The 19,967-nt window shown below is 57.0% G+C and overlaps 1 protein-coding gene across 6 annotated transcripts in view; it reads right to left on the reverse strand.

The window, feature by feature from the left end:
* The window catches only part of KMT2D (lysine methyltransferase 2D), a 39,207-nt gene that overhangs the window by 10,155 nt on the left and 9,085 nt on the right, over positions 1-19,967 (reverse strand). Inside the window, exons 12-43 of one of the 6 annotated variants that reach the window (XM_044941702.2) lie at positions 18,829-19,934; positions 17,947-18,057; positions 17,486-17,596; positions 16,841-16,945; positions 15,967-16,148; positions 15,651-15,815; positions 15,445-15,554; positions 15,304-15,351; positions 14,420-14,641; positions 13,793-13,912; positions 13,592-13,705; positions 13,247-13,377; positions 13,013-13,160; positions 12,764-12,829; positions 12,470-12,580; positions 12,173-12,310; positions 11,984-12,068; positions 11,509-11,750; positions 11,341-11,414; positions 11,079-11,129; positions 9,144-10,955; positions 8,877-9,056; positions 8,663-8,799; positions 6,586-8,444; positions 4,893-5,016; positions 4,677-4,761; positions 4,505-4,586; positions 4,181-4,413; positions 1,213-4,080; positions 937-1,077; positions 645-812; positions 327-486 (exon numbers count right to left, since the gene is read on the reverse strand). In XM_044941702.2, coding sequence (XP_044797637.2) covers positions 327-486; positions 645-812; positions 937-1,077; positions 1,213-4,080; positions 4,181-4,413; positions 4,505-4,586; positions 4,677-4,761; positions 4,893-5,016; positions 6,586-8,444; positions 8,663-8,799; positions 8,877-9,056; positions 9,144-10,955; positions 11,079-11,129; positions 11,341-11,414; positions 11,509-11,750; positions 11,984-12,068; positions 12,173-12,310; positions 12,470-12,580; positions 12,764-12,829; positions 13,013-13,160; positions 13,247-13,377; positions 13,592-13,705; positions 13,793-13,912; positions 14,420-14,641; positions 15,304-15,351; positions 15,445-15,554; positions 15,651-15,815; positions 15,967-16,148; positions 16,841-16,945; positions 17,486-17,596; positions 17,947-18,057; positions 18,829-19,934 — 11,289 coding nt within the window. Of the gene's footprint in view, positions 1-326; positions 487-644; positions 813-936; positions 1,078-1,212; positions 4,081-4,180; positions 4,414-4,504; positions 4,587-4,676; positions 4,762-4,892; positions 5,017-6,585; positions 8,445-8,662; positions 8,800-8,876; positions 9,057-9,143; positions 10,956-11,078; positions 11,130-11,340; positions 11,415-11,508; positions 11,751-11,983; positions 12,069-12,172; positions 12,311-12,469; positions 12,581-12,763; positions 12,830-13,012; positions 13,161-13,246; positions 13,378-13,591; positions 13,706-13,792; positions 13,913-14,419; positions 14,642-15,303; positions 15,352-15,444; positions 15,555-15,650; positions 15,816-15,966; positions 16,149-16,840; positions 16,946-17,485; positions 17,597-17,943; positions 18,058-18,828; positions 19,935-19,967 lie in introns of all 6 variants that reach the window. The other 5 variants (XM_044941706.2, XM_044941703.2, XM_044941705.2 and 2 more) reach the window with 5 other exon arrangements.

A 19,967-nucleotide genomic window follows, 5' to 3' on the forward strand; every position in this document is an offset into this window, starting at 1 on the left:
AGTAGCACAGCTAAATGAATGCAGGAGCCAGAGTTCAAATCCAGATCTGACTGGAGTTCATACCCTGTGGGTAAGGAAACTTGGGTCATTCCTCAAAAACAAAAGCTTCATTAATATTCTCCCTGCCCTGCTGCCTTTGCTCTGGACTCCAGAAGCCCCTCCTTGGCTCCAACAAATCAGTCCCGAAGAGGCCCTTCCTATCTCAAGTACCATCTGTTGTGTATGCACACACAGCAACACACAACCCACTCCTACCCCAAACCCTACCACAGGACCCTAGCCACCAAGACGGGGCCGAGAGGCAGCCCACTCTGCCCCTGACTTACCCCTCAGCACCCCTTCAGTATCCCGAGCACAGGCGGCATCCTTGGGGTGCTCCCCCAGCTCTTCAGATGGAGTGACGCCATTAACCATCTTCTGCTGCACCGATGGGGGTGGGGTGGGGGGCAGCGACGAGGGTGGTGTCGGCGGGTTACTCAGGTTATTCTGGGGGCGGGGTGGGGTGTTGTGTGCAAGATGGCATAGGGAGACTGACATAATCTCCTGGCCCCACACTCTATCAGCCCTTTGCTCAAGTCTGCCACCCCCAACTCCACCTCCCCAAGAACCTCATCATCCCCAAAAGGTACTGCCATTTTTCTGACCTTGGTAAGCAGCTGGGAATAGTAGTCAGGGCCCGTGGGCAGCACCCCACTTCCAAAGGCCCCCCTCAGCTGGCACTGCCCACTGATCGGGCAGCCACTGCCAAAGGGAGCAAAGAGGCTAAAATTGGCGGTGATGGTAGGCTCCGTGAGGGGCAACAGGGACAGCTCCTAGAAGGGGAAAGACGACAAGGCTGGAATCCCACAGCATGCACCTCTCTGCTACTGCACAGCTGGGGGCCAGGCTGCCCCCTTATCCTGGGATGGGACCAGGGGACTGGCTCCTGGGGGTCACCTGTTTCAGCTGTTTCAGCAAGGCCTCGCTGGCCCTGACCCCGTCCTCCTTCCGCAGCTTCTTTCGGGAGCTCACCAACCTGTCGCTTGCCTTCTGTACCCGCTTGGGCTTCGGTGTCAAAGGCTTCCTTGCTGCTGTATCCTAAGTCGGAAAAACCCACAGTGAAGGCCACCGTGCCCCTCAGAGCCCTCACCTCTGGTTTCACCCAGACCTGCTTGCTCTGCCCCTGGGCTCCAGCCCCCACAATGTCTGCTCCCCTCTAACTGGAGTACTCACCTCCTTGGTGCTGGGGGTACCCTGCAGTTTCTGCTCCAGCCCAGCAAGCTTGCTGTCAATGTGCCCGTTGATCTCAGCTCGCAGCCCCTCGGGCCCCCGCCCAGTGCTGAGTTGCACATTCTTTGCTCGTAGAAGCTTCTGCAAGAGCAGATGCCCAGCTTCTGAGCGGGGCCCTGCCAGCAGGAGGTGGTTGCTGGTACCTGGGGCCCCTACAGGCTCCCCGTTGGCCTCCCTCTTCACCGCCTGGGACCCCAGGGCACACGGCTCTTCCCGAGGCTCCTGCTTGATGTTGAGATGCGGTGGCTCAGGTACCACCTGCCCATTCACCTGGTCCAGATGCCCAGGTACCAGGCTGCTTTGCTCCAGCTTCTGGGCTTCCGCTAGGTGGTCTGGGGGGTCCCAAGGTCCCAGTCCCTTGCCAAAGAAGGTATCCGCAAGCTGGGCAGCAGCAGGTGAGACCCTCCCAGGAGGAAGCTCCAAGGGTGGCCCCTGGGGCTTGGGGGTTCCTGGCTGGGTGGTAGGGAGCTGGGCCTCTGAGGGGAGCTGGGAGCTAGGGGAAGGTAATTGGGAGGAAGGTCTCTTTGGCTCTTGGGGGCTGGATGGTGGAGGTGTGGGATGGACAGGGCCAAGAACTGGTCCTGTGGATAAGGCTCCTTGTGGGGCGGGGAGTCGGGGTGGGCCCTGAGGTCGAAGCCCGGCCCCTAGCTCCTGAAGAGGGCCTGTCTGGGATCCAGGGAAGCCCCCAAGTTGGGGCTGGCGGCCCAGGAGGCCTTGGAGGGGAGAGGGCTGGGTCCCAGGCTCCTGGTAGGGTGGGGCCTGGCGTGCTGCCTGACTCTGCTGTAGCTGCCGCTGCATGAGAAGTGCATGGAGCTGCTGCTGCTGCTGAGGACTCAAATGCCGCAGCTGTGGGTTTTTGGCCAGGACTCCTTGGAGCTGTGCCCGAAGCTGACCCACTGTAGGCATGACCCCAGCCCCTGGCAGGCTCTGCCCAGACTGCGGGACAGATCCCAGCTTGGCAGGTTGTGGCCCTATGTTATTTTGCATGGGCCGCTCTAGTCCAAGGGGCTGTTGGGAGCTCAGAAGGTTCTGGGTCACGGATCCAGGCTGTTCCCCTAAGGAAACAGAGGATTGGGCCAGTAGGTGGGGCACAGACGAGGCCTCAGATGATCCACTGCCTGGTTGCCCATGGCTTCCTGCACCTGCTGTGTGGAGCAAGTTAACCGGCGGCTGCTGTTGTCCTGGGAGCCTCAGAGGTGGCTGCAGCTGCAGAGAGTTGGGCTGAGGCTGGGCCTGGGGCTGGACAAGAAGGAGTTGTGAGTCCCCAGACAGTGAGGGCTTCACCTCTCCTGGTTCAGGGGCCACGGACTCGGGTACAGTCCCCATTGGTAAGGGCCCTCCCTGATGTGTGGAGGACCCCTCACTGGCCTCTGAAGGAAGAGCCGTCTCTACAATGCTTTGTTCCTTGCCCGTTAGGATAAGGGTTGGGCCTAGGGCTCCGGGGCTAGAAAAGTGTTGCAGAGGCTTGGCTGGCATGCCAGGGCCAAGTGTCATCTGTTGCTGCTGCTGTTGCTGTTGAGGAGACAGTAAAGCTCGACTCTGGCTCAAGAGGCCCATCTGCTGCTGCTGTTGAAGCTGCTGTTGCTGCTGCTGCTGTTGAAGCTGCTGCTGCTGCTGTTGAAGCTGCTGCTGCTGCTGCTGCTGTTGAAGCTGCTGCTGCTGCTGCTGCTGTTGAAGCTGCTGTTGCTGCTGCTGCTGTTGAAGCTGCTGTTGCTGCTGCTGCTGTTGCTGCTGCTGCTGTTGAAGCTGCTGTTGCTGCTGCTGTTGAAGTTGTTGCTGCTGTTGTTGAAGCTGTTGGTGTTGTTGAAGTTGCTGCTGCTGCTGCTGTTGCAACTGTTGCTGCTGCTGCTGCTGTTGCAACTGCTGCTGCTGCAAGGCGGCCATGGGCTGAGCGCCCAGTTTGGGCTGCCCACTGTGTGGAATCAGACCCTGCTGAAGATGGGAAAGCCCAGCCATGGATCCTTGTTGTTGGTGCTGTTGCTGCTGCTGCTGCTGGGATGTGACCAGCCGGTGTCCCATAAGGCCCTGACCCTGCTGTGCCATCTGGGGGGAACTCAGCACCCGTGGCTGGGTCAGGAGCACCTGTCTGTGAGGGCCCTGGGGGCCCAAAGCTCCAGGGTGTGGTTGCTGCTGCTGCAACACTGCGACCTGGGCAGGGCCCAGCATGCCCTGGGGTCCCTGGGGTGGTTGCGGGGACAGCTGCTGGACCAAGAGGCCCTGGTGGCTGCTGGGAGGCAGAAGGCCCTGGGGCTTGGGACCCAGAGCCTGGTTCGCCTGTACTCCCGGGCCCTGCTGCTGTTGCTGCTGGATTGCCACCTGTCCTAGGAGATGCTGCTGCTGCTGCTGTTGCAGTTTCTGAGCCAGCTGCATGCGCTGCTGTTGGAGCTGCAGCTGCCTTTCCTGTAAAAGCCTCGAGTCAGGTCCCAGGCCTCGAAGAGCAAGGTTGCCAGGGAAAAAGCCCCCTGAGGGGCCAGCCAGGGCCCCAGCTCCTCCAGAATGTTGCTGTTGCTGCTGTTGGGCCAGGGTGGTGTTGAGGAAGGGGCCACCAGGCTGTCCAGGTAGGGCCATGCCCCCGGGGGTCAGGCGAAGACCTGCAGCTTGGCCCCCGGGGGGTCCTTGAGGTGGCTGCAGCCCATGGCCTGGGAGCAGCTGACCAGGAAGCTTGGTGAGTAGCCGGGGACTCTGGGAAGGGCTAAGGGCAAGTACGGCTGAATGCTGCTGCTGTTGCTGCTGCTGCTGTTGTTGCTGCTGCTGCTGCTTATTCCGATATTCTGCCATTAGGTTAGTGTGCTCCTTCTGCTGCTTCCGGACCTAACACGGGAGGGTCAGGGAGGTCAGCAGGGAGGCCACCCACCTGTGCCACCCCTCTTCCCAGGTTCCTGGTTGCTAGGCTGAAGTCTGCCTTCCCTACCTGATCCAGCTGTTTCTGGATCTTGCTCTGTTGTTCTGTAACCAGCTTCAGCTTCTCAGCATCAGCCTCGGGGAACTCCCGGCCAGCCTTCTTGGCAGTGCGCTGCTTGGCACACAGGGCCTTCCGGGACTTGCGGTGCACCCCTATCTGCTCCTCTAGCACCTTCAGTTGCATTTGTAGGAGCTGCTGGGTATGGAACAGCCACTCCTCATACTGCCGCTGGTCAGCCTCATCTGGGAAAGGAAGTGGATCGGTGTCAGGGGATCCAAACCCCTTTTTCCCCAAGCCACTTCCTTGCACATTCCTCCCTATCACCATACTCACTGATCACTCCCTGGGCAAAAGTGGGTGGATTGGGACGAGGCTGGGAGGAGTCACCGGCACCCCGCTCCTGGGATGAGAAAGACTGCTGAAGGGTCACTGTTCTGTAACAGGCCCTAAGAAGGGTGGCCCGAAGGCATAGGACCCAAGTTCCTGCTCCCACCAGACCATTTACCTGGCCACTCCCAGCTGCCACATGGTTCTGCAGATCACTGCCGGGCCCCCCTGAGAGCCTCTGAGCTAGCAGGGACACTTGCTGCCTGAAGTCCACCAAAGCAAAGAGGATGAGTTAGTGATGCAGAGAGGTGGGACAAGTAGGAAGGAGGATCATGAAGAATAGGGGAAGGACTGGAAAAGGAAAAAGCCAATGCTCCCACCTCATACATCTTACCTGTTCATACCAGGTGCCACTCCAATGCTGCCCTGAGCCATCACCTTCTTGATGCCTTTCAAAGCCACCATCTTGGCCTTTGCAATTGGATCAATGATATCTTCTGCAGCGAATTTGTCCAGGTCTAGAGACAGAAGAGCCAAGTGAGCCTGGCATTGAGGTCAATGTTGCAACTCTTTGACTTCCACCAAGCCAAGCAGAACAATGGCATGGCATGGTGGGAAGACCACTGGACTAGAAGCCAGGTAGCATAGGTGACTCAATTCTGTTATTCACAGGACACATAGCTGTTTTTACTTGCATGGTGTTAGGAAAAGGTACTCAGTAAATATTTACTGAACCAATGCATTAAAGTCACTTCACCCCTATGAGCCTCAGTTTACTCTTCTATTTGACAGAGATCATGATTCCTTATTCTGCTTATCTCACGGAGCTACTGAGAAGATCAAATATGACCAGAATATGAGTTTACTTTATGACCTACAAAGCATTCTTCAAAAGTCATGTTCTTAGGACAACTAAGTGCAGCCCAAGAACCCAAGATGTAGGCAGGGTGCCAAAGCCCAATGCCAGAGTTGCTTTGGCCACAACACACACCACCTACAAACCACTCTTCTACCTGTTCAGGACACTGGGCAGAAAAAGAGAAACAAGCAGATACCAAATCATCCTAAAATCTTATACACTGCATATTTCTCCACTACTCAGAAAGCTTAACTGACTCCCTACTTTTAAGAAGATTAACCAAACACCTTCTCCTGGTTATTCTGAGGTGGTAAAACAGTTAAAAGGATATGAGGGCCAGGCTTCAAATTCCAGCTGTTAGTTGTATGATATTGAGCAAGTTAATCTTTCTGCCTCAGTTTTCTTTTCTATAATCTAAGATAACAATAGTACCTATTACATGTACACACTGCTGTATTTAAAATGGATAACCAACAAGGACCTACTACACAGCACACACAACTCTGCTCAATGTTATGTGGTGGCCAAGATGGGAGGGGACTTTGGGGGAGAATGGATGTATATGTATGCCTGAGTCCCTTAGCTGTTCACCTGATGCTCTCACATGGTTAACCAACTATACCCCGATACAAAATTAAAAGTTAAAAAAAAAAAAATGGTACCTATTTAATGTTTTTGTTGTGATGATTATATTACACAATAAATGCAAAGTCCTCAGCAGTGTTTAGCAGTCATTATTCAATAGATACTATTATAATTTGAGGTCTTCTTCAATCTGGGCCCCCACCTTACCTCTCCAAAGTTAGGGCAGTGCCCACTCGCTTCCTTCCACAAAGCCTACCCCAGCCTAAGCAGTCCACTCATGGTCTCCAAATACACCTGACCTTCCTGCCACTAAGTCTCATTAAGTCTTTTACCAGGCCAACTACTTCTTGCACCACTCTGCTCCAAGTCCTAAGCTCTGGGTCTCACCATAGCTACAAGGACTCTGCTAATCAGACTTCAGGTGTCCATTCCATTCATTCACTCAAACATCTGTAACACCTGCTAGATGCCAGGCACTATTCTCCCTTAAAAGGTACAGTGTTTCTGCCTACACCACTCTCTGTGTCCGGTCTCCTTTAACTAGGGAGTGTCTTGGGTCTGCAGCCTCAGAAAGAATTCAGTTAGTGGTAACCATGATCACTCCTGAGTTACTAAGCCAGTCTCTCCCCCAAGCTGAGATTACCTGTATCAGGGAAAAAGCTGTTAGCCAACTGCTGCTGCATTGCCAGCTGCTGTGGTTTCATGCACATGGATGGTGGCATGGTACCCATTGGCTTCTGTGCCAGCACCGGCTGTGGGTTCTGCTGGGGCACCAAGCCTGCCTGTCCCCCGTGCTGCCCACTTAGCATATGCCCTTGGTTGGATACCATGGCCATGGATGGGGCCAGGCGCTGCTGGAGGGCATGAGCTGGTGGCTGGGTGGGCATCAACGGTTGGGCCAAGCCTGGCTGTCGGGAGCCTCCAAGTCCCAGGGCAAGCTGCTGTTGAGGGCCAGCCAAACTGGGAGAAGAGCCCTCATGGGGCAAAGACACAGCCTGGCCAGGGCCTGGGGTGGACAGCAGGGAATGCTGCTGGGGCTGCTGCTGCACAGGCTGCAGTTGCGCTGAAAGCTGCTGCTTCTTTTGCAGCTCTTTCTTCTCATGTTCCAACAGGTCCTCAATGAGCAGGGGTAACTCACTGGCTACCAGTGAGCTCTCCATCTTGTCCAGCTCATCCCCAGATGCATGTCCACCAGGCAAAGTCAGGGCCCCACTCTCTAGCTCAAACTTTTCCAGTAGGGAGGACCCTCCCGGGCCACTTAGTGGGCTGGGCGTCAGCAGGTGAGCTGGTGGTCCTCCTGTGGTCCCAAAGGGGACCTTCTCAGCTGTGTGCCCACTGCTAGAAAAAGGTCCTGTGCCCATTCGAGTGTCCCGGCTGCCCGTCACACTCTGACCTGGCTTCACCCCCAGGCCTAGGGAAGTGGTGACAGGTGCCGGCTCTGCCTTGGGGGTGGTAATGGTAAACTGGCAAGGGGAAGGGTGGCGAACACCCTCCTCCACCTTGGGCTTCACCTCAGGAAGCCCTGACGCCAGACGGGGCTCAGAGGCATCAGCGGCCGGGGGAGGGCGCTCCTCGGGGCCCAAGGGTCCTGGCTCCACCCCTCGCAACAGAGCCTCTCGTTCAGCCTTTTCATTGGCCGACTCCACCAGCCTCAGATGCTCATTGAAGATGTCCTTCTTGTCCCCCGTGTCCAGCTCAGGGTCAGTATAGGCCAGCAGGTCAAACTCATCCCCATTGAGCAGGTCATCGAGGTGGGGATCATTGGTCTCCAGGTTCTCCAGAGTGCCCAGCTCGTCATCTCCCTTGGCCACATCCACGCCCAGGCCCAGGTGAGCCAGCTCCTCGTCGTCCTCCAAGGCCTTGTGGGCGTCAAAGTCATCATCCAGCTCAGGGTCCTCACAAGGTAGTTTTCCAGCTTCCAGGGTCAGAGGAGGGGGGCGGCCAAGCTCAGTGCTGGAGGGGGGCCGGCTGACTAGCTCCAAGCCAGTGGGCAGGTTGGGACCCTTGGTGTGGGGCGTTGGATGGAGGCTGTTGTTCAGTTCAGGAGCTGGTGGGGCTGAAGGTTTCTGTGGAGGAAGGCCTGAGACTGCTAGGCCACGAAGCCCTTCAGGGGCCAGTCGGTGGGAATCCTCAGTTACAGGGTAAAAACGGGGTCTCTGTGGAGGGCCCTGACCGGGAAATGGAGGTCCCCCCGGTCCGAGTCCTTTCTGTACATTGTGCCGCAACTCAATGAACTGGGCAGGACCAGCTGGGCCAGGCACTGGTTCACCAGGGCCAGGCAGGCGGTTGGAAATTCCAGCCAAAGGGGAACCTAGGGTTTGGCGGCCAAGTTCAGGCCCAGGAGTTGATGGAAAGCGCGCAGACATGGTAAGTCGCATGGAAGCTGCTGCTGTTGCCTGTTGCTGCTGCTGCCACAGTTGCTGCTGCTGCTGCTGCTGTAAGGGCAGGGACCCAGGATACGGTGCTCGCTGATAGAAGGCTTGGGAGCCCCCCACCAATTGCCTGGAAGTATACGCAGTAGGAAGATAAAATCAGAATGAAAAAAGAGCTAGAACATGGGCTTCCCTAAAGAAGGAAAGAATTAATGCAGTGAGGGGGAAGAAATGGGGAAGAAAAGAAAGTGATGCTGAGGATTAGAGAGACAGGAAAATCAGGGGCAGTGCACACTGGATGCAATATACTCCCTTGATTTTTCCCCGAGGGAAGCCCAGGAGCCTCACCGGCTGTTAACATCCATAGAGGAAGGGGTGGCTGGTGGAGGCGGCCGGGAGAGTCGGTCATCACTGGGGAAAGCCCCTGGCCCCAGGATGGGGCCACCCAGCTTGCTTGGGGGCAGCCCCACAAGGCTGCTCTTGTCCTAGGAAAGATAAGGGTAGATGAAAGTGGGACCACCTTCAGCATCTTGGATCCACCACCCCTTGCCACTCTACCTACCTGGGTCCCAGCAAAGGGGGTCTGGCCTCGACCCAGCTGCTCAAATGCGGGGCTACTAGGCTCAGCACCCCAGTTGCCTGGGGGTCCCACCGCTCCGGCAGCTGCCGCAGTCTCCTTCTCCTGCCGAAGGGTGTTGCGCTGCATCTGCTGCCGAATCAATAGCTCCCGTAGTCGCTGGCGCTGTGCAGAGTACAGACAAGACGGTAAGTCCATTGGACGAGCACCAAAGCCCAAAGGGCTGGCCCACAAACAGAGATGTCGACCCACCTGTCGCTGCTTCTCTAGTTCTGTCTGACTGAGGCCAGACATGCCTGGGTCCTGGGTACCTGAAAGCTCAGGTGCCGCCAAAGAGTTGCCCGTGCCAGCCCCTGGGTCTTCTCGCTTCTCAACGGGAGAGGTGATGCCCGCCCGCTGTGTGGCCCCGTGGGGCAGGCAGGGGAGGGGCCCATCGGGTGCGGGTTGGGGCAGGACTGATGGGGGGCGCAGTGGGGACGGCCCGTAGCCCTCTCCTGCGGGCCCGCTGCTGGGCCCCAGGGGGCTGCCTGATGGGCGGAAGTTCCCTGCGGCTACTGTGTAGTTTGTGCTTTGAGGCTTGCCCATAGTAGGGCCAGGCCCAAAATGGCTGTTGATCCCATGGGGTGGAGGGAGACCAGGCTGAGGGACAGGCGGCTTTAGGGGAGGCTCCCCGACCGCCTGAGGGAAAGTGAAACGCATGGGAGAAGGGGCGCCCACAAATGCACTGGTCCCAGGGGACCGGGCAAAATTGGGGGGTTGCACACTTGGGACCTTGGCATGGAGCTCACCTGCTGGCCCTGAGGGCAGGGCTGCTGGGAAACCCCCAGCCCCCAGCGGAGTGTGGGCTAGAGGCCCAGCCTTGAAGGCAACTTCAGAGGGCTGGGGGCGGGGGGGCTTATGCAATGGGGCAAATGGATCCCGGGACTGAGGGCGCGAGGGTGGACGGGAATAAGGGTCAGGGGATTGGAAGCGAGGGGTAACAGGGGATGGGCAGAAAGCCTCAGCAGACAGAGGACGGGGTGTCAATGGGGACTGGGAGCTGGACTGGGACTGGGGACTGGCGGGCACTCGGGAGAAAGGGTCAGAGGGCAGTGAACGGGGAGGCAGGGCACAGCAGCTCTCAGGTGGTGGGGGTTGGGGCCGAGGCGTCAGCGGGGGTTGGGCGTAGGGGTCAGGGTAGGGACCAGGGCGAAAGATGTCTGAGTGGCTGGGAGGAGAAGGGGCCAAAGCCTGGGCAGGGGGTGGCTCCTGGGGCCTTAGGCCCAAGCCCGGGCTCTGGGGCTCTACCTGAGATGCCCGAGGGGTCAGGGGGGCTTTGAAGACATCAGGTGCCTTTAACTCCAGGCTACCCAGGTGGGGGCCTGAGGAGGGAGAGTCAACAAAGCCCAGGTTTGGGGGCCCATAGCTCGGAGAGGATCCCCCAAGCTCTTCCTTCTTCACCTCCAGGGCCTTCCGAGACTCCCCGAAAGGCAGGGGCGACAGCAGAGGCTCAGCAGCCTTGCTTCCCCCTCCTCCTGGGCTCTCAGGCACAGCCAGGTTGTCCAGGGAGGGGCAGCGGGGTTTGAGGAAGGGGTCAGGCGTAGAGGGCTGGTGTCGGGGGGTGCCAGGTGGAGTAGTGTGGAACTCCCCTGGCTGGCCAGTCCCAGGACGAGATGAGGCGCCCAGCGTTGGGGGCGGTGCAGGGGCCCCAGTCGGACTAGGATAGGGAGGGTAGGTGGGTGGTGCTGTGGGGAAGCGGGGCTCCAGAGCATAGGCAGAGGCCAGTCCAAAGGGGTCCTGCGAAGGCACTTGGGCGGGCACCTGGGGCGGGAGCTTGAGGAAGAGCTCACCAGGCGAGTCTGGGCCGGGCACCGTGCCCGCCGGCGGCTTCAGGAACCCGTCCGCAGAGGTAGACAAGCCGGCGGGGGGAGTGGGGCTGCCAATGAAAATGGTGGGGGCAGCAGCAGGAGGCGGACTGCCCAGGGCCCCTGGCTGGGGGGGAATGCGGAGATGTAGGGCCGGTCGGTCAGTCTTGCGGGCCATGTCGCCCACCTTGGTCTGCTTGTTGATCTGGCTCTCAGCCTGCTACAGGAGGAGACCAGGTACAGAACAGTTAGGCTGCTGTAGGCAGGCCCTCTGACCCCCACCCTCAGGGAGGCTGCCCCACAACCAGACTTGGATGCCCCCGTGCACCCTGAGCCCACTCACCTTCTGCACCTTGTTGATGCGGTGAGCTGCCCGGTTATCTTTGGCCTTTTGCTGAGGAACAGAGGACACAGCCTGAGGCTGGGACTCAGTCTCAAGCCCAGTCCCACTCCCTCACCATGCCCTCACACTCCCCACCCAGAAGCCAACCCCTGCTGGCCCAGCTGCTATGAAAGTGGGAAGTAGAAGGAATGAAGGTGACTTTCCCAAAGATACGCTGCCCATGACTCATTTCCCACGCCACTCCAGGCTCCTTCTGTCTCACCAGGTAGGGGGCTTTATCAGCAGCTGGAACTTTTCTCCACAGCTTCATGATTTGTTTGCAGCGGCTTGACCAATCTGGAGGACAGAGGACGTGTGAGAGAAGAACTGGCAGGTGACCCCTGCGCTGGTCATGTCGCAGGCTGTCTCCCTTGCTCTGTCCCACAGGTACCTGGATAATCCTGCTTGAGACTGGGGAAGTTAATATTGGCGTACAGCACAGGTGAGATGGTGGAGAGCTGGCCCAACTCCTCGTCCTTCTCCCAGCGCTGAAGACTCCGCTGATTATAGGAGAGCCCGTCGCCCTCACCCTCCGTGGTGGGGGTGGTGGGGGTGGAGGGCGTGGTGCCCCCCGAGCCTGTCCAGGGGCTGTCTGGCTCACCGGGTTCCGGGCTAAAGAAGCCCCCGCGCTCCCTGGGGCGCAGGGGCAGAGAGTCACAGAGGGCAGGGATGCCAAGCCCCACCCCAGACAAACTGCCCAGAGTCCCCAGGCTACTGCCCTGCCCCAACAGAGGACAGTCACTAGCAAGGCAGCAGAGGGAGGGAGGGGTTGCCACAGCAGCACCCAAGAGTCCAACATTCCCTCCCCCAGCGTGGCCCCACTGGAGGGAAGGGACTGCCCACAGAGGTTAAGCACAAATACCAACCTAGAATCCAGGAATGGGGACTGGCAGAGGCCCGGGTAAGAGTCCATTGGGCTGTTGGAGGGGAGATTGCCCAAAGGGAGTCCACCTACAAGAGGCATAGGATCAGAGAGAGGCAGCAAGCGGCCCAGTCTGGAGGCAGGCTTGATGGTACCTGCCCACCCAGTCTTCAAACCACCCCCATTGGCTCACCTTGAAGAAAGGGCCTCTGCAGCGGTGTCCGGCTGCCGTCCAGGCCAGGGGTTCCGCAACCCAGATGCTGCTCTCGTTCGGAACCCAGAACATCCTTGAAAAGCTGCTGTAGGTCCTTGGATTCCATCTTAGGCAGTTCTGTGAGGGATCAAGGAAACATGCTGCTGAGTAAGACTAGGGGGCTCAGGGGCTACCAGGGAAGGTGCCCATGACTCCCCACCAGAGGAGCTATATAAACGAGTCCCTCAGGCAGAGGAGAGGACCCTTATACATGAAGAGTGTGGGTCCCAGCCTCACCTTCTGTGGGAATCCTGTCTAAGTCAGAGCTAAGCATCCCTTCACCTGGGGTGCCTGGCTTCTCGGGGTCACTGGGCACTGGGGATGCCTTTATGCCACCATCCTCAGGTCCTGCAATTGCCAAGAAAAGCCCATCAGCTAAGGTCGGTGTGGAGGCACCACAATGGCCACTCTGGCAAGGACCACAGAAGGCCTGAAACACTTTCCAGCCTCCAACCTTGATGGTGCTCAGGGGCAGAACAGGTTGACAGAAGCAAAACCAAGATGGCACCCAGTCCTCCCAGCAGCCCTCACCTGGTGTATCAGCCTTGCCCTCGGGGCCACGGGATTCTTCATCTGCAACATCCGGACCATCATCTCCTATGAGCAACAGCCCCACTTCAATCAAAGATGCCCAGAACAGGACCCCAGCACCAAGGCCAGGGCCCTTGGCCAATCCTCAACTCCTAGAGACCAGCCCATTTCCCACCAAAATCTCTTACCAGCTTCCAAGTACAAAGTGAAGTTGGACCCCTTCAGACTACCTTACCCTACATGACTGACCTTTCTGTGAGGTCGGGAGCTCCTTCCTCTCTGAGCCTCCATCGCCCTTGGCTTTGGGGGTTCCCAATCCAAAGCTTGGCCGGCCCATGCCAACTGCAAACAGGGCCTTCCGGCTCAGGTCCAGCAGCTCCTTCCCAAAGAAGGCTTCCTGTGGGAGGAGGCAGAAAAAAATAGGCTTTCTCAGGCCCTACAGGCCAGGAGCCTGGCCAGCAGCCCTCAGAGCCTAAGACCCACCTGCAGGTAAGCAGGGAACATGTCCTCCAATTTGTTCTTCTTGCGCCCTCGCCGCTGCTGCTTCTTCTTCTCATCCCCATCGGCTAAGCCCTGGTCCACAGAGCCCTCAGCAGGCAGGTCGGCAGGCAACACTGAGGACCCAACAGGAGGGTCAGCCTCTCTGGGGACTGTGAGCACGCTGCTCCCAGGTTGGCCTGGGGACACTTTTTGCCTATTCTCCCCCGACACCAATTGGGCCCACTACCTCCTTGGCCCTTTGAGAGCACCCCTGCCCCCGGCCTCCCTGGCAGTGTCCCACGGGTCCTGCGAGCCCCACCTTCTCCCAGGCCCCAATGGAGCCCTCACCCGTCTCACCCTCGTCGGGCTGCCCATCCCCACTCAACACCTCCGCCTGTGCAGCAGGCCCTTTTTTCACACGTGTGTGGGATTTCCGCTGTCGCACCATGAAACCACCAATGCCTGTAAGGAGGCAGAACTGAGGCTAAGAAGCCGCTGGGGACCTGGTAAGCTGCCCCTCACCACCCCACCCACATCCCAGGGCCTCACCAGGCCGATAGGGTTTGCGTTTGCGTTTTTTGCTTTCCTCAGTCTCCTCTTTGCCAGGCTCTACATCAGGGCTGACAGGACCCTCCAGTTTAATTTCGCACTCCATGTGCTCCACACTACCTGTGTATGGAGACAGAAGAGACAGAGACAGGTCAGAAGCTTGGACCCTTTGAACCCTGTCATCCTGTCAGTTAAGAACAGAGAACTGGGGACTCCCCAGATGGTCCAGTGGTTAAGAATCTGCCTGCCAATGCAGGGGACATGGGTTTGATCCCTGGTCCAGGAAGATCCCACATACCAAGGGGCAACTAAGCCACAACTACTAAAACCCGCACACCCTAGGGCCCATGCTCTGCAACAAGAAAAGCCACCACAATGAGAAGCCTGTCTACTGCAACTATAGAGTAGCCCCCACTCACAGCAACTAGAGAAAGTTCATGTGCAGCAACAAAGACAACACGGGCAATAAAAAAAAAGAACAGTTGAGTTCCCCATCACAGAGCCATCAGACAAGACCCACAGTGGCCCAAGGGTGACTGGGAGTGACAATGCTGCCCTGACCCAACACTCAACTCTCACAGGCATGATCCCAGAACTCTGGTGCTCCCCGAGATCCCCTAGGCTGACCTTCAGCCTTGAGCAGCTCGTCCGTGTCCAGGTCACCATCCTTCTTGTCATCAGGGCCCAGGACCTCTGAAGGCTCGGCCCCCTCCAGCCCCGCCTCGCCTGGGAGGCCGGGCCGTCCACGCCTCTGACGCCGCTTGTGCAGAGGCGACATGGTCAGGTTACGCAGCACCGCCATGCCCGTTTCTGTCAGCCACACGCCCTCGAAGCGAAAGTACTGGGGCTCTGCACAAAGGGGGAAAGCACGTGACTCCATGGAGCCCCAGGGAAACTGGGACTCTGAGTTTCGGCCTAAGTCCCTAGCTGGGACAAGAGCAATGAGAGACAAGAGACTGAAGTCCAGACTGGGGGTCTGAGGGCTACAGAGAGACCACTGATGGGCACCAGCTGAGACCTGAGTGTTCTCTCAGTGACCCGAGGGGGTCTGAGAGACAGCGGCTGCTGAAGCTGGACTCTGCTCCTAATGAACCCTCAGGTCACCAAATATATTCTCTGGCTATATGGACCGCCCCTCCTTGCCGAATGCCAGCTCATCGTGCCCCAGATGCCAGGAGCAGTGCCCACATCATGATGGATGGAGGTGGGAGAGCTCCTTCATTAAGGAAAAAGAGCAGGGTTCAGAAAGAGTTCTGTGCTCTCTGAAGATGAGAATCTGGCTGTACAAAGGCCATGCTGGCTGGTGAATGGCATTCTGCCTGGAACCCAGAGGCCTTGAGTGTCACCACAACTTCACCACTGACCTACGGGGTGACCTTGGGCAGGTCACTCAACATCCCTGGGTCTTAGCTTTTTTTCTGTGAAAAATAAGATAAAATTGGGGGACTGGAGCTGGACTAAATGTCTAAGGGTCTTCTCTGGCACTGGCATGCAGAATCACTGTGACTCACCAGGCTCTTTCACCTTCATAGGTACCAACTCTGGAGGCGCGACAGGCGCTGTGGAGAGGACAAACAGCTGGAGGCCCTGGCCCAGAGCAAAGCACCCCTGCGCTGACCCCTCCTCCCCTCTCCCTAGCACCCGGGACTCACCAGCAGGCTTGACCACGTAAGGCTGGCAGGAGACACAGTCGAAGCCCTCATCAGCTGCCTGCTCCACATCATCCTCTGTGAAGAGGCTCTCACAGCCAGCATGCATCCACCTGGTTGAAAGGAGACAGGAGGAGGTGAACAGAAACAACGCAAGGCTGAAAACAGCGGGGGGGGGGCGCCTATCCGGGGGAGACGGGCACCCTCACCGTTCACAGTGGCGACACTGGATCAGCAGGTCCTCCTCCACGTAGGGGGCATGACAGATAGGGCAGGTCACCAGGCTGGCACAGGGCCCGCAGTGTGTGTAACTATTCTGCCATTCACAGTGGAAGCCAGGGGAGGCGGCCCCACACTGCATACAAGACACACACCTGGTGGGGGCAGAAAGACAGACCCTCAACACTTGACCTACCCAGAGCACCCAAACCAGCCTGGCCTTCTAAACCCAGCCTCAGCCATGTATTCAACATCATACCCACTCTTAAACATGTCAGGCCCATCTGACGTTGCCAGTCTCCTTACCACTTGCACTTCCAGCCACCCTTGGGCACGGTGAGCAGTGGGGGGTCCAGGCAGTACGTGTGGTAGCTAACGTCACAGTCATCACAGAGCAGGAGGCGGGAGGGGTCTGAGGCCTGGCCACACACCTCGCACACGATGCACTCCACACAACGCCAGCCCTTCAGCAGCATCACCTTGGTGATCTGGTGCAGGAGACGGCAATTCCTCAGGGGGTGATGCAGAGGGCAGGGCAGACCTCTCCAGGGGTGCTGGGACTTACACAGGTGGGGCTGGAGGACCCCCGTACCCAGGCCAGACCTTCATTTGAGCACAGGGAAGATACACGGAGCACCCTCACCCCTAAAATAGTGGCTCTTAAACTTAGGCTTCCAGGGATCTCCGCTGATCAAAGAACAGCCTCACCCAGCCACTGCCTTGTTAAGGTCTTTCACTACCCAGGTTGTATTTCCCCCAGCTTTTCTTGAACATACTGCTGCAAGTCAGTGAATGTTAGCAGCGGACAAATTCTAAATGTTAATGAAAACCCCAAAATGACTGATCATGCTTGAGTCAAAAACTGCTTTCTCTTTGTGGACATGTGTTTGGTTCTGATTTTATATTTTATATCCAGACCATGTTTTCTACTAGAAAAGTTCTCACAATTTATACAATGTACTCAATTATACGAGTAAGTCATGATCTATAACAAAGAAACTTATAAGACCACTATGTTTTCCAAAACATTTTTCCCAAGATGAATTTGACAGCCACTGGAAACTGAGGAACAAGTTCCATGACCAGTGACCACTTTAAGTAAAGTGGCCAGGAAAGAGACCTAGGATAAGCAATAACTGACCCCATTCCCCAGACCAGATCTCTGGGGTTCTGAACTCACCTTGCTGTTGACACAGTAAGGGTGATAGCACTGAGAGCACTGGGAACAGGCAAGGAGGTGGCCCTCTGCCCCCCGGCCAAAGCTGCCACACACCACACACATGTCCTGGGGAAACACACAGAAACCCAAGTGTCCTGCCTCACATCCTCAGCACCACTCAGTCCCTGTGACTGACTACGACACTAATCTGACAGGAGAGAGTCAGAGAACCAAAAGCCTATCCCTGCATTAGGACACAGCGAGCCATCACGGGACCCTGCTCCTTCCTAGCCTGCCTGCTCGTCTGATCAGGTAATCTGAAATGATACAGCCTACTGTGGATAGAGGTAACAAGAAGAGAAAGACAAGGTGGGTGAAGACTAATCAGGATCACAGTAACATACATGACAAATTCTGTAGCTTCAAGATTACTCATGTTCCTAGACTAGGAGCTTCAATAGAGCAGAAATCGTTTCTGCCTTTTTCACTGCTACATTCCCTGCTCCCAGTTCAGTGTCAAGCTCATTTTCTAGTATTCTAAGAAGTAGGTCTTTGGTTTTCCTCATTTACCCTCCCACCAAAACACATATATCCCAATGCCATGCTGGCATTCAGTCTGCCAGGTCTTACTGCTGAAGATGGGACTACTTGAGTCAAGTACAGTACCTGCATTAGCACAAATTTGTCTGTGTTGGAGAAGAGAACCACAGTATTTTGCATGGTATCATCATCATCGTCTTCTTCCTCCTTGCTGGGAGAGCTATCGATATCAGCAACCTTATAGGCAGAGAGTTGTGCAAAGTGAGGCAGCTAAATCTGCCCCGACTAAGCTGCTTTCCTCTTTGGTGTTGGGGGAAGGCGGCATAAACCCCCGGCTAAGATGAAGGCCAGGAGCCAGGACTAAGAAGCAGAAGAACACCCCAGCTCCCAAACTGGGCCTCAGCCCAACATCACATTTCAGAGAAGCCTGGGGGCCAAGAGGACAGAAGGAGCACAGACATAGCTGGACAGGCCCTAGGCTAGCAGGCAGGCAGAGCGTGCAGGGGACTGGCAGGATTTAAAGGGTGTTTAATCTTGAAGGGGCCAGCTGAAGCATGTTTGGGGGATGGGAGGCCTCTCCTTACTACCAGAGTCTCAATGGAAGAAGTAGTTGATTTTAGCCGGGCCCGTCCTCTCCCACGTCCTCCATGTGCTCCTCCACGTGGCCGGCGTCTCCCTGGGAAACTACTGCTGCGACCCTGAGTGAGGGAAACGGGTGATTACAGAAGAAGTAGAGGGCTAACAGGTGGGGTCCATAGGCTTAGAGGCAAGAGAAGAGACAAAGGGACAGAGCATGGCAGGTAACAAAGACCAAGCTTCCCAGTCAGGGCCAGAGAGGAAGCCCAAACTCTAGGGTAGCAACAGGTAGGTAGCTCTGGTCCAAACCACTCCTGATCTTCCAAGAAAGAGTGGCCAACATAGTACTGTCCAGTAATAAAAAAGAGTAGCTTGAGAGATCTGAGTTTCTAGTACCGATTCTATTGACTGAGTAACCAAGAACCTGGGCAAGTTATTTTCTCCTCTGTTACTGGTGTTCTCTTTAATAAAATAATAAGATGAACTCAAGAATCTCTGAGAACCTGCCGCTGCTGCTGCTGCTGCTAAGTCGCTTCAGTCGTGTCTGACTCTGTGCGACCCCATAGACGGCAGCCCACCAGGCTCCTCCGTCCCTGGGATTCTCCAGGCAAGAACACTGGAGTGGGTTGCCATTTCCTTCTCCAATGCATGAAAGTGAAAGGGAAGTCGCTCAGTCGTGTCCGACTCTTAGCGACGCCATGGACTGCAGCCCACCAGGCTCCTCCGTCCATGGGATTTTCCAGGCAAGAGTACTGGAGTGGGTTGCCATTGCTTTCTCCCTCTGAGAACCTAGGATTCAATAAGTCAGGTGGGAAGGTATCAGTGAGTAACAGAACCGTACCTCTGACAGTGACGGGACATCAAACACATCCAGCGGCTGGATAGCCCCTCACCTGTTTGATACGGGAACGAGCTGGGGAGCTGCGCCGCCTCCCCTTGTCCCCCTCAGCTTTGCCTCCTCCAATAGCTGTCCCAGCATCACACAATAGCGAGTCATCAGTCTCTGGCAGCGAGTCGGTACAGAGCCGCAGGGAGCCCTCATCTCGGGCTGGACTAACGTCTGTAGATACCCCCAACTCCATGGACAGGGAGCCACCCCCCTCGGGATCTGGAGAGCCTAGCAGGGGCTCTGAGCCAGGAAAACTGGCACTGGCATCACCCTGGCTCAGATTGGAGATCTCATTAACGATGTCGGATTTGATGAGAATAGGTGGGGTCGGGGCCACTGATGCACGTGGCTCCTCTTGCTCTTCACAGGGTGAGCTCTGCCCTGTCTGCTTGCATTCTGGGCCATAGACCTCCATAGGGGTCACAGGAGCCAGCTCCTCAGAGTCCAGGAGCACAGGAGAACCCTTAAGTTCACTAGCCGAACTGCCAGGGGTCTGTCCAGCCTCTGGCTGTGAACCAGGAGTGTCAGTCCCATCCAGAGGGGCTGTATCTTCCCCCAGGCCACAGAAGTCATCCAGGGCTGGGGCAGGGCTGGGTGCAGGGCAGGAAAGGTTCCCCAGAGGAGATGGAAGAGGACTAGTAGGGCTGGGTTCCAAGGCTGGGCACTCAGGTTCTGGGGCTTTCTCAGTCTCCATCTTCTGTGGCTCAGCCTCTTCTGAGACCTCCACTGCCTTGTCCATGGGACTCAGCGGGGAAGGAACCAACAGTGGCAGGGCAGGAGAGCACTGGGAAGGAGGTGAGTTTGAGGGAGGCAGGGAATGCTGGAGGAGTGGAGAACAACGATGGGGGAGGGGCTCCATCAGGATGGGAGAGGCCGGTCCCATGGGGGAGCCTGGGGATGGGGGAAGGATCATAGGGGGTACAGGCTCAGGGTCAGTGCAGTTAGCTTCTGGTGGAGGGCTGATAGGTGTCTCCAGGATGGGGGCAGCCAGTGGCGACTCAGGGTCACTGTCCCCTTTGGCATCAAAGGGGTACTCTAACTCTCCCAACGGAGACAGGGCTGGTGGGGCCACAGTTGTGATGATGGGTGAAAGTGGAGGAGGAAGAGGATCTGGAGGAAAAGAGAGGCTCTTAGATTAGATGT

Source organism: Bubalus bubalis, chromosome 4, assembly GCF_019923935.1.
Source record: "Bubalus bubalis isolate 160015118507 breed Murrah chromosome 4, NDDB_SH_1, whole genome shotgun sequence".
NCBI lineage: Eukaryota > Metazoa > Chordata > Mammalia > Artiodactyla > Bovidae > Bubalus > Bubalus bubalis.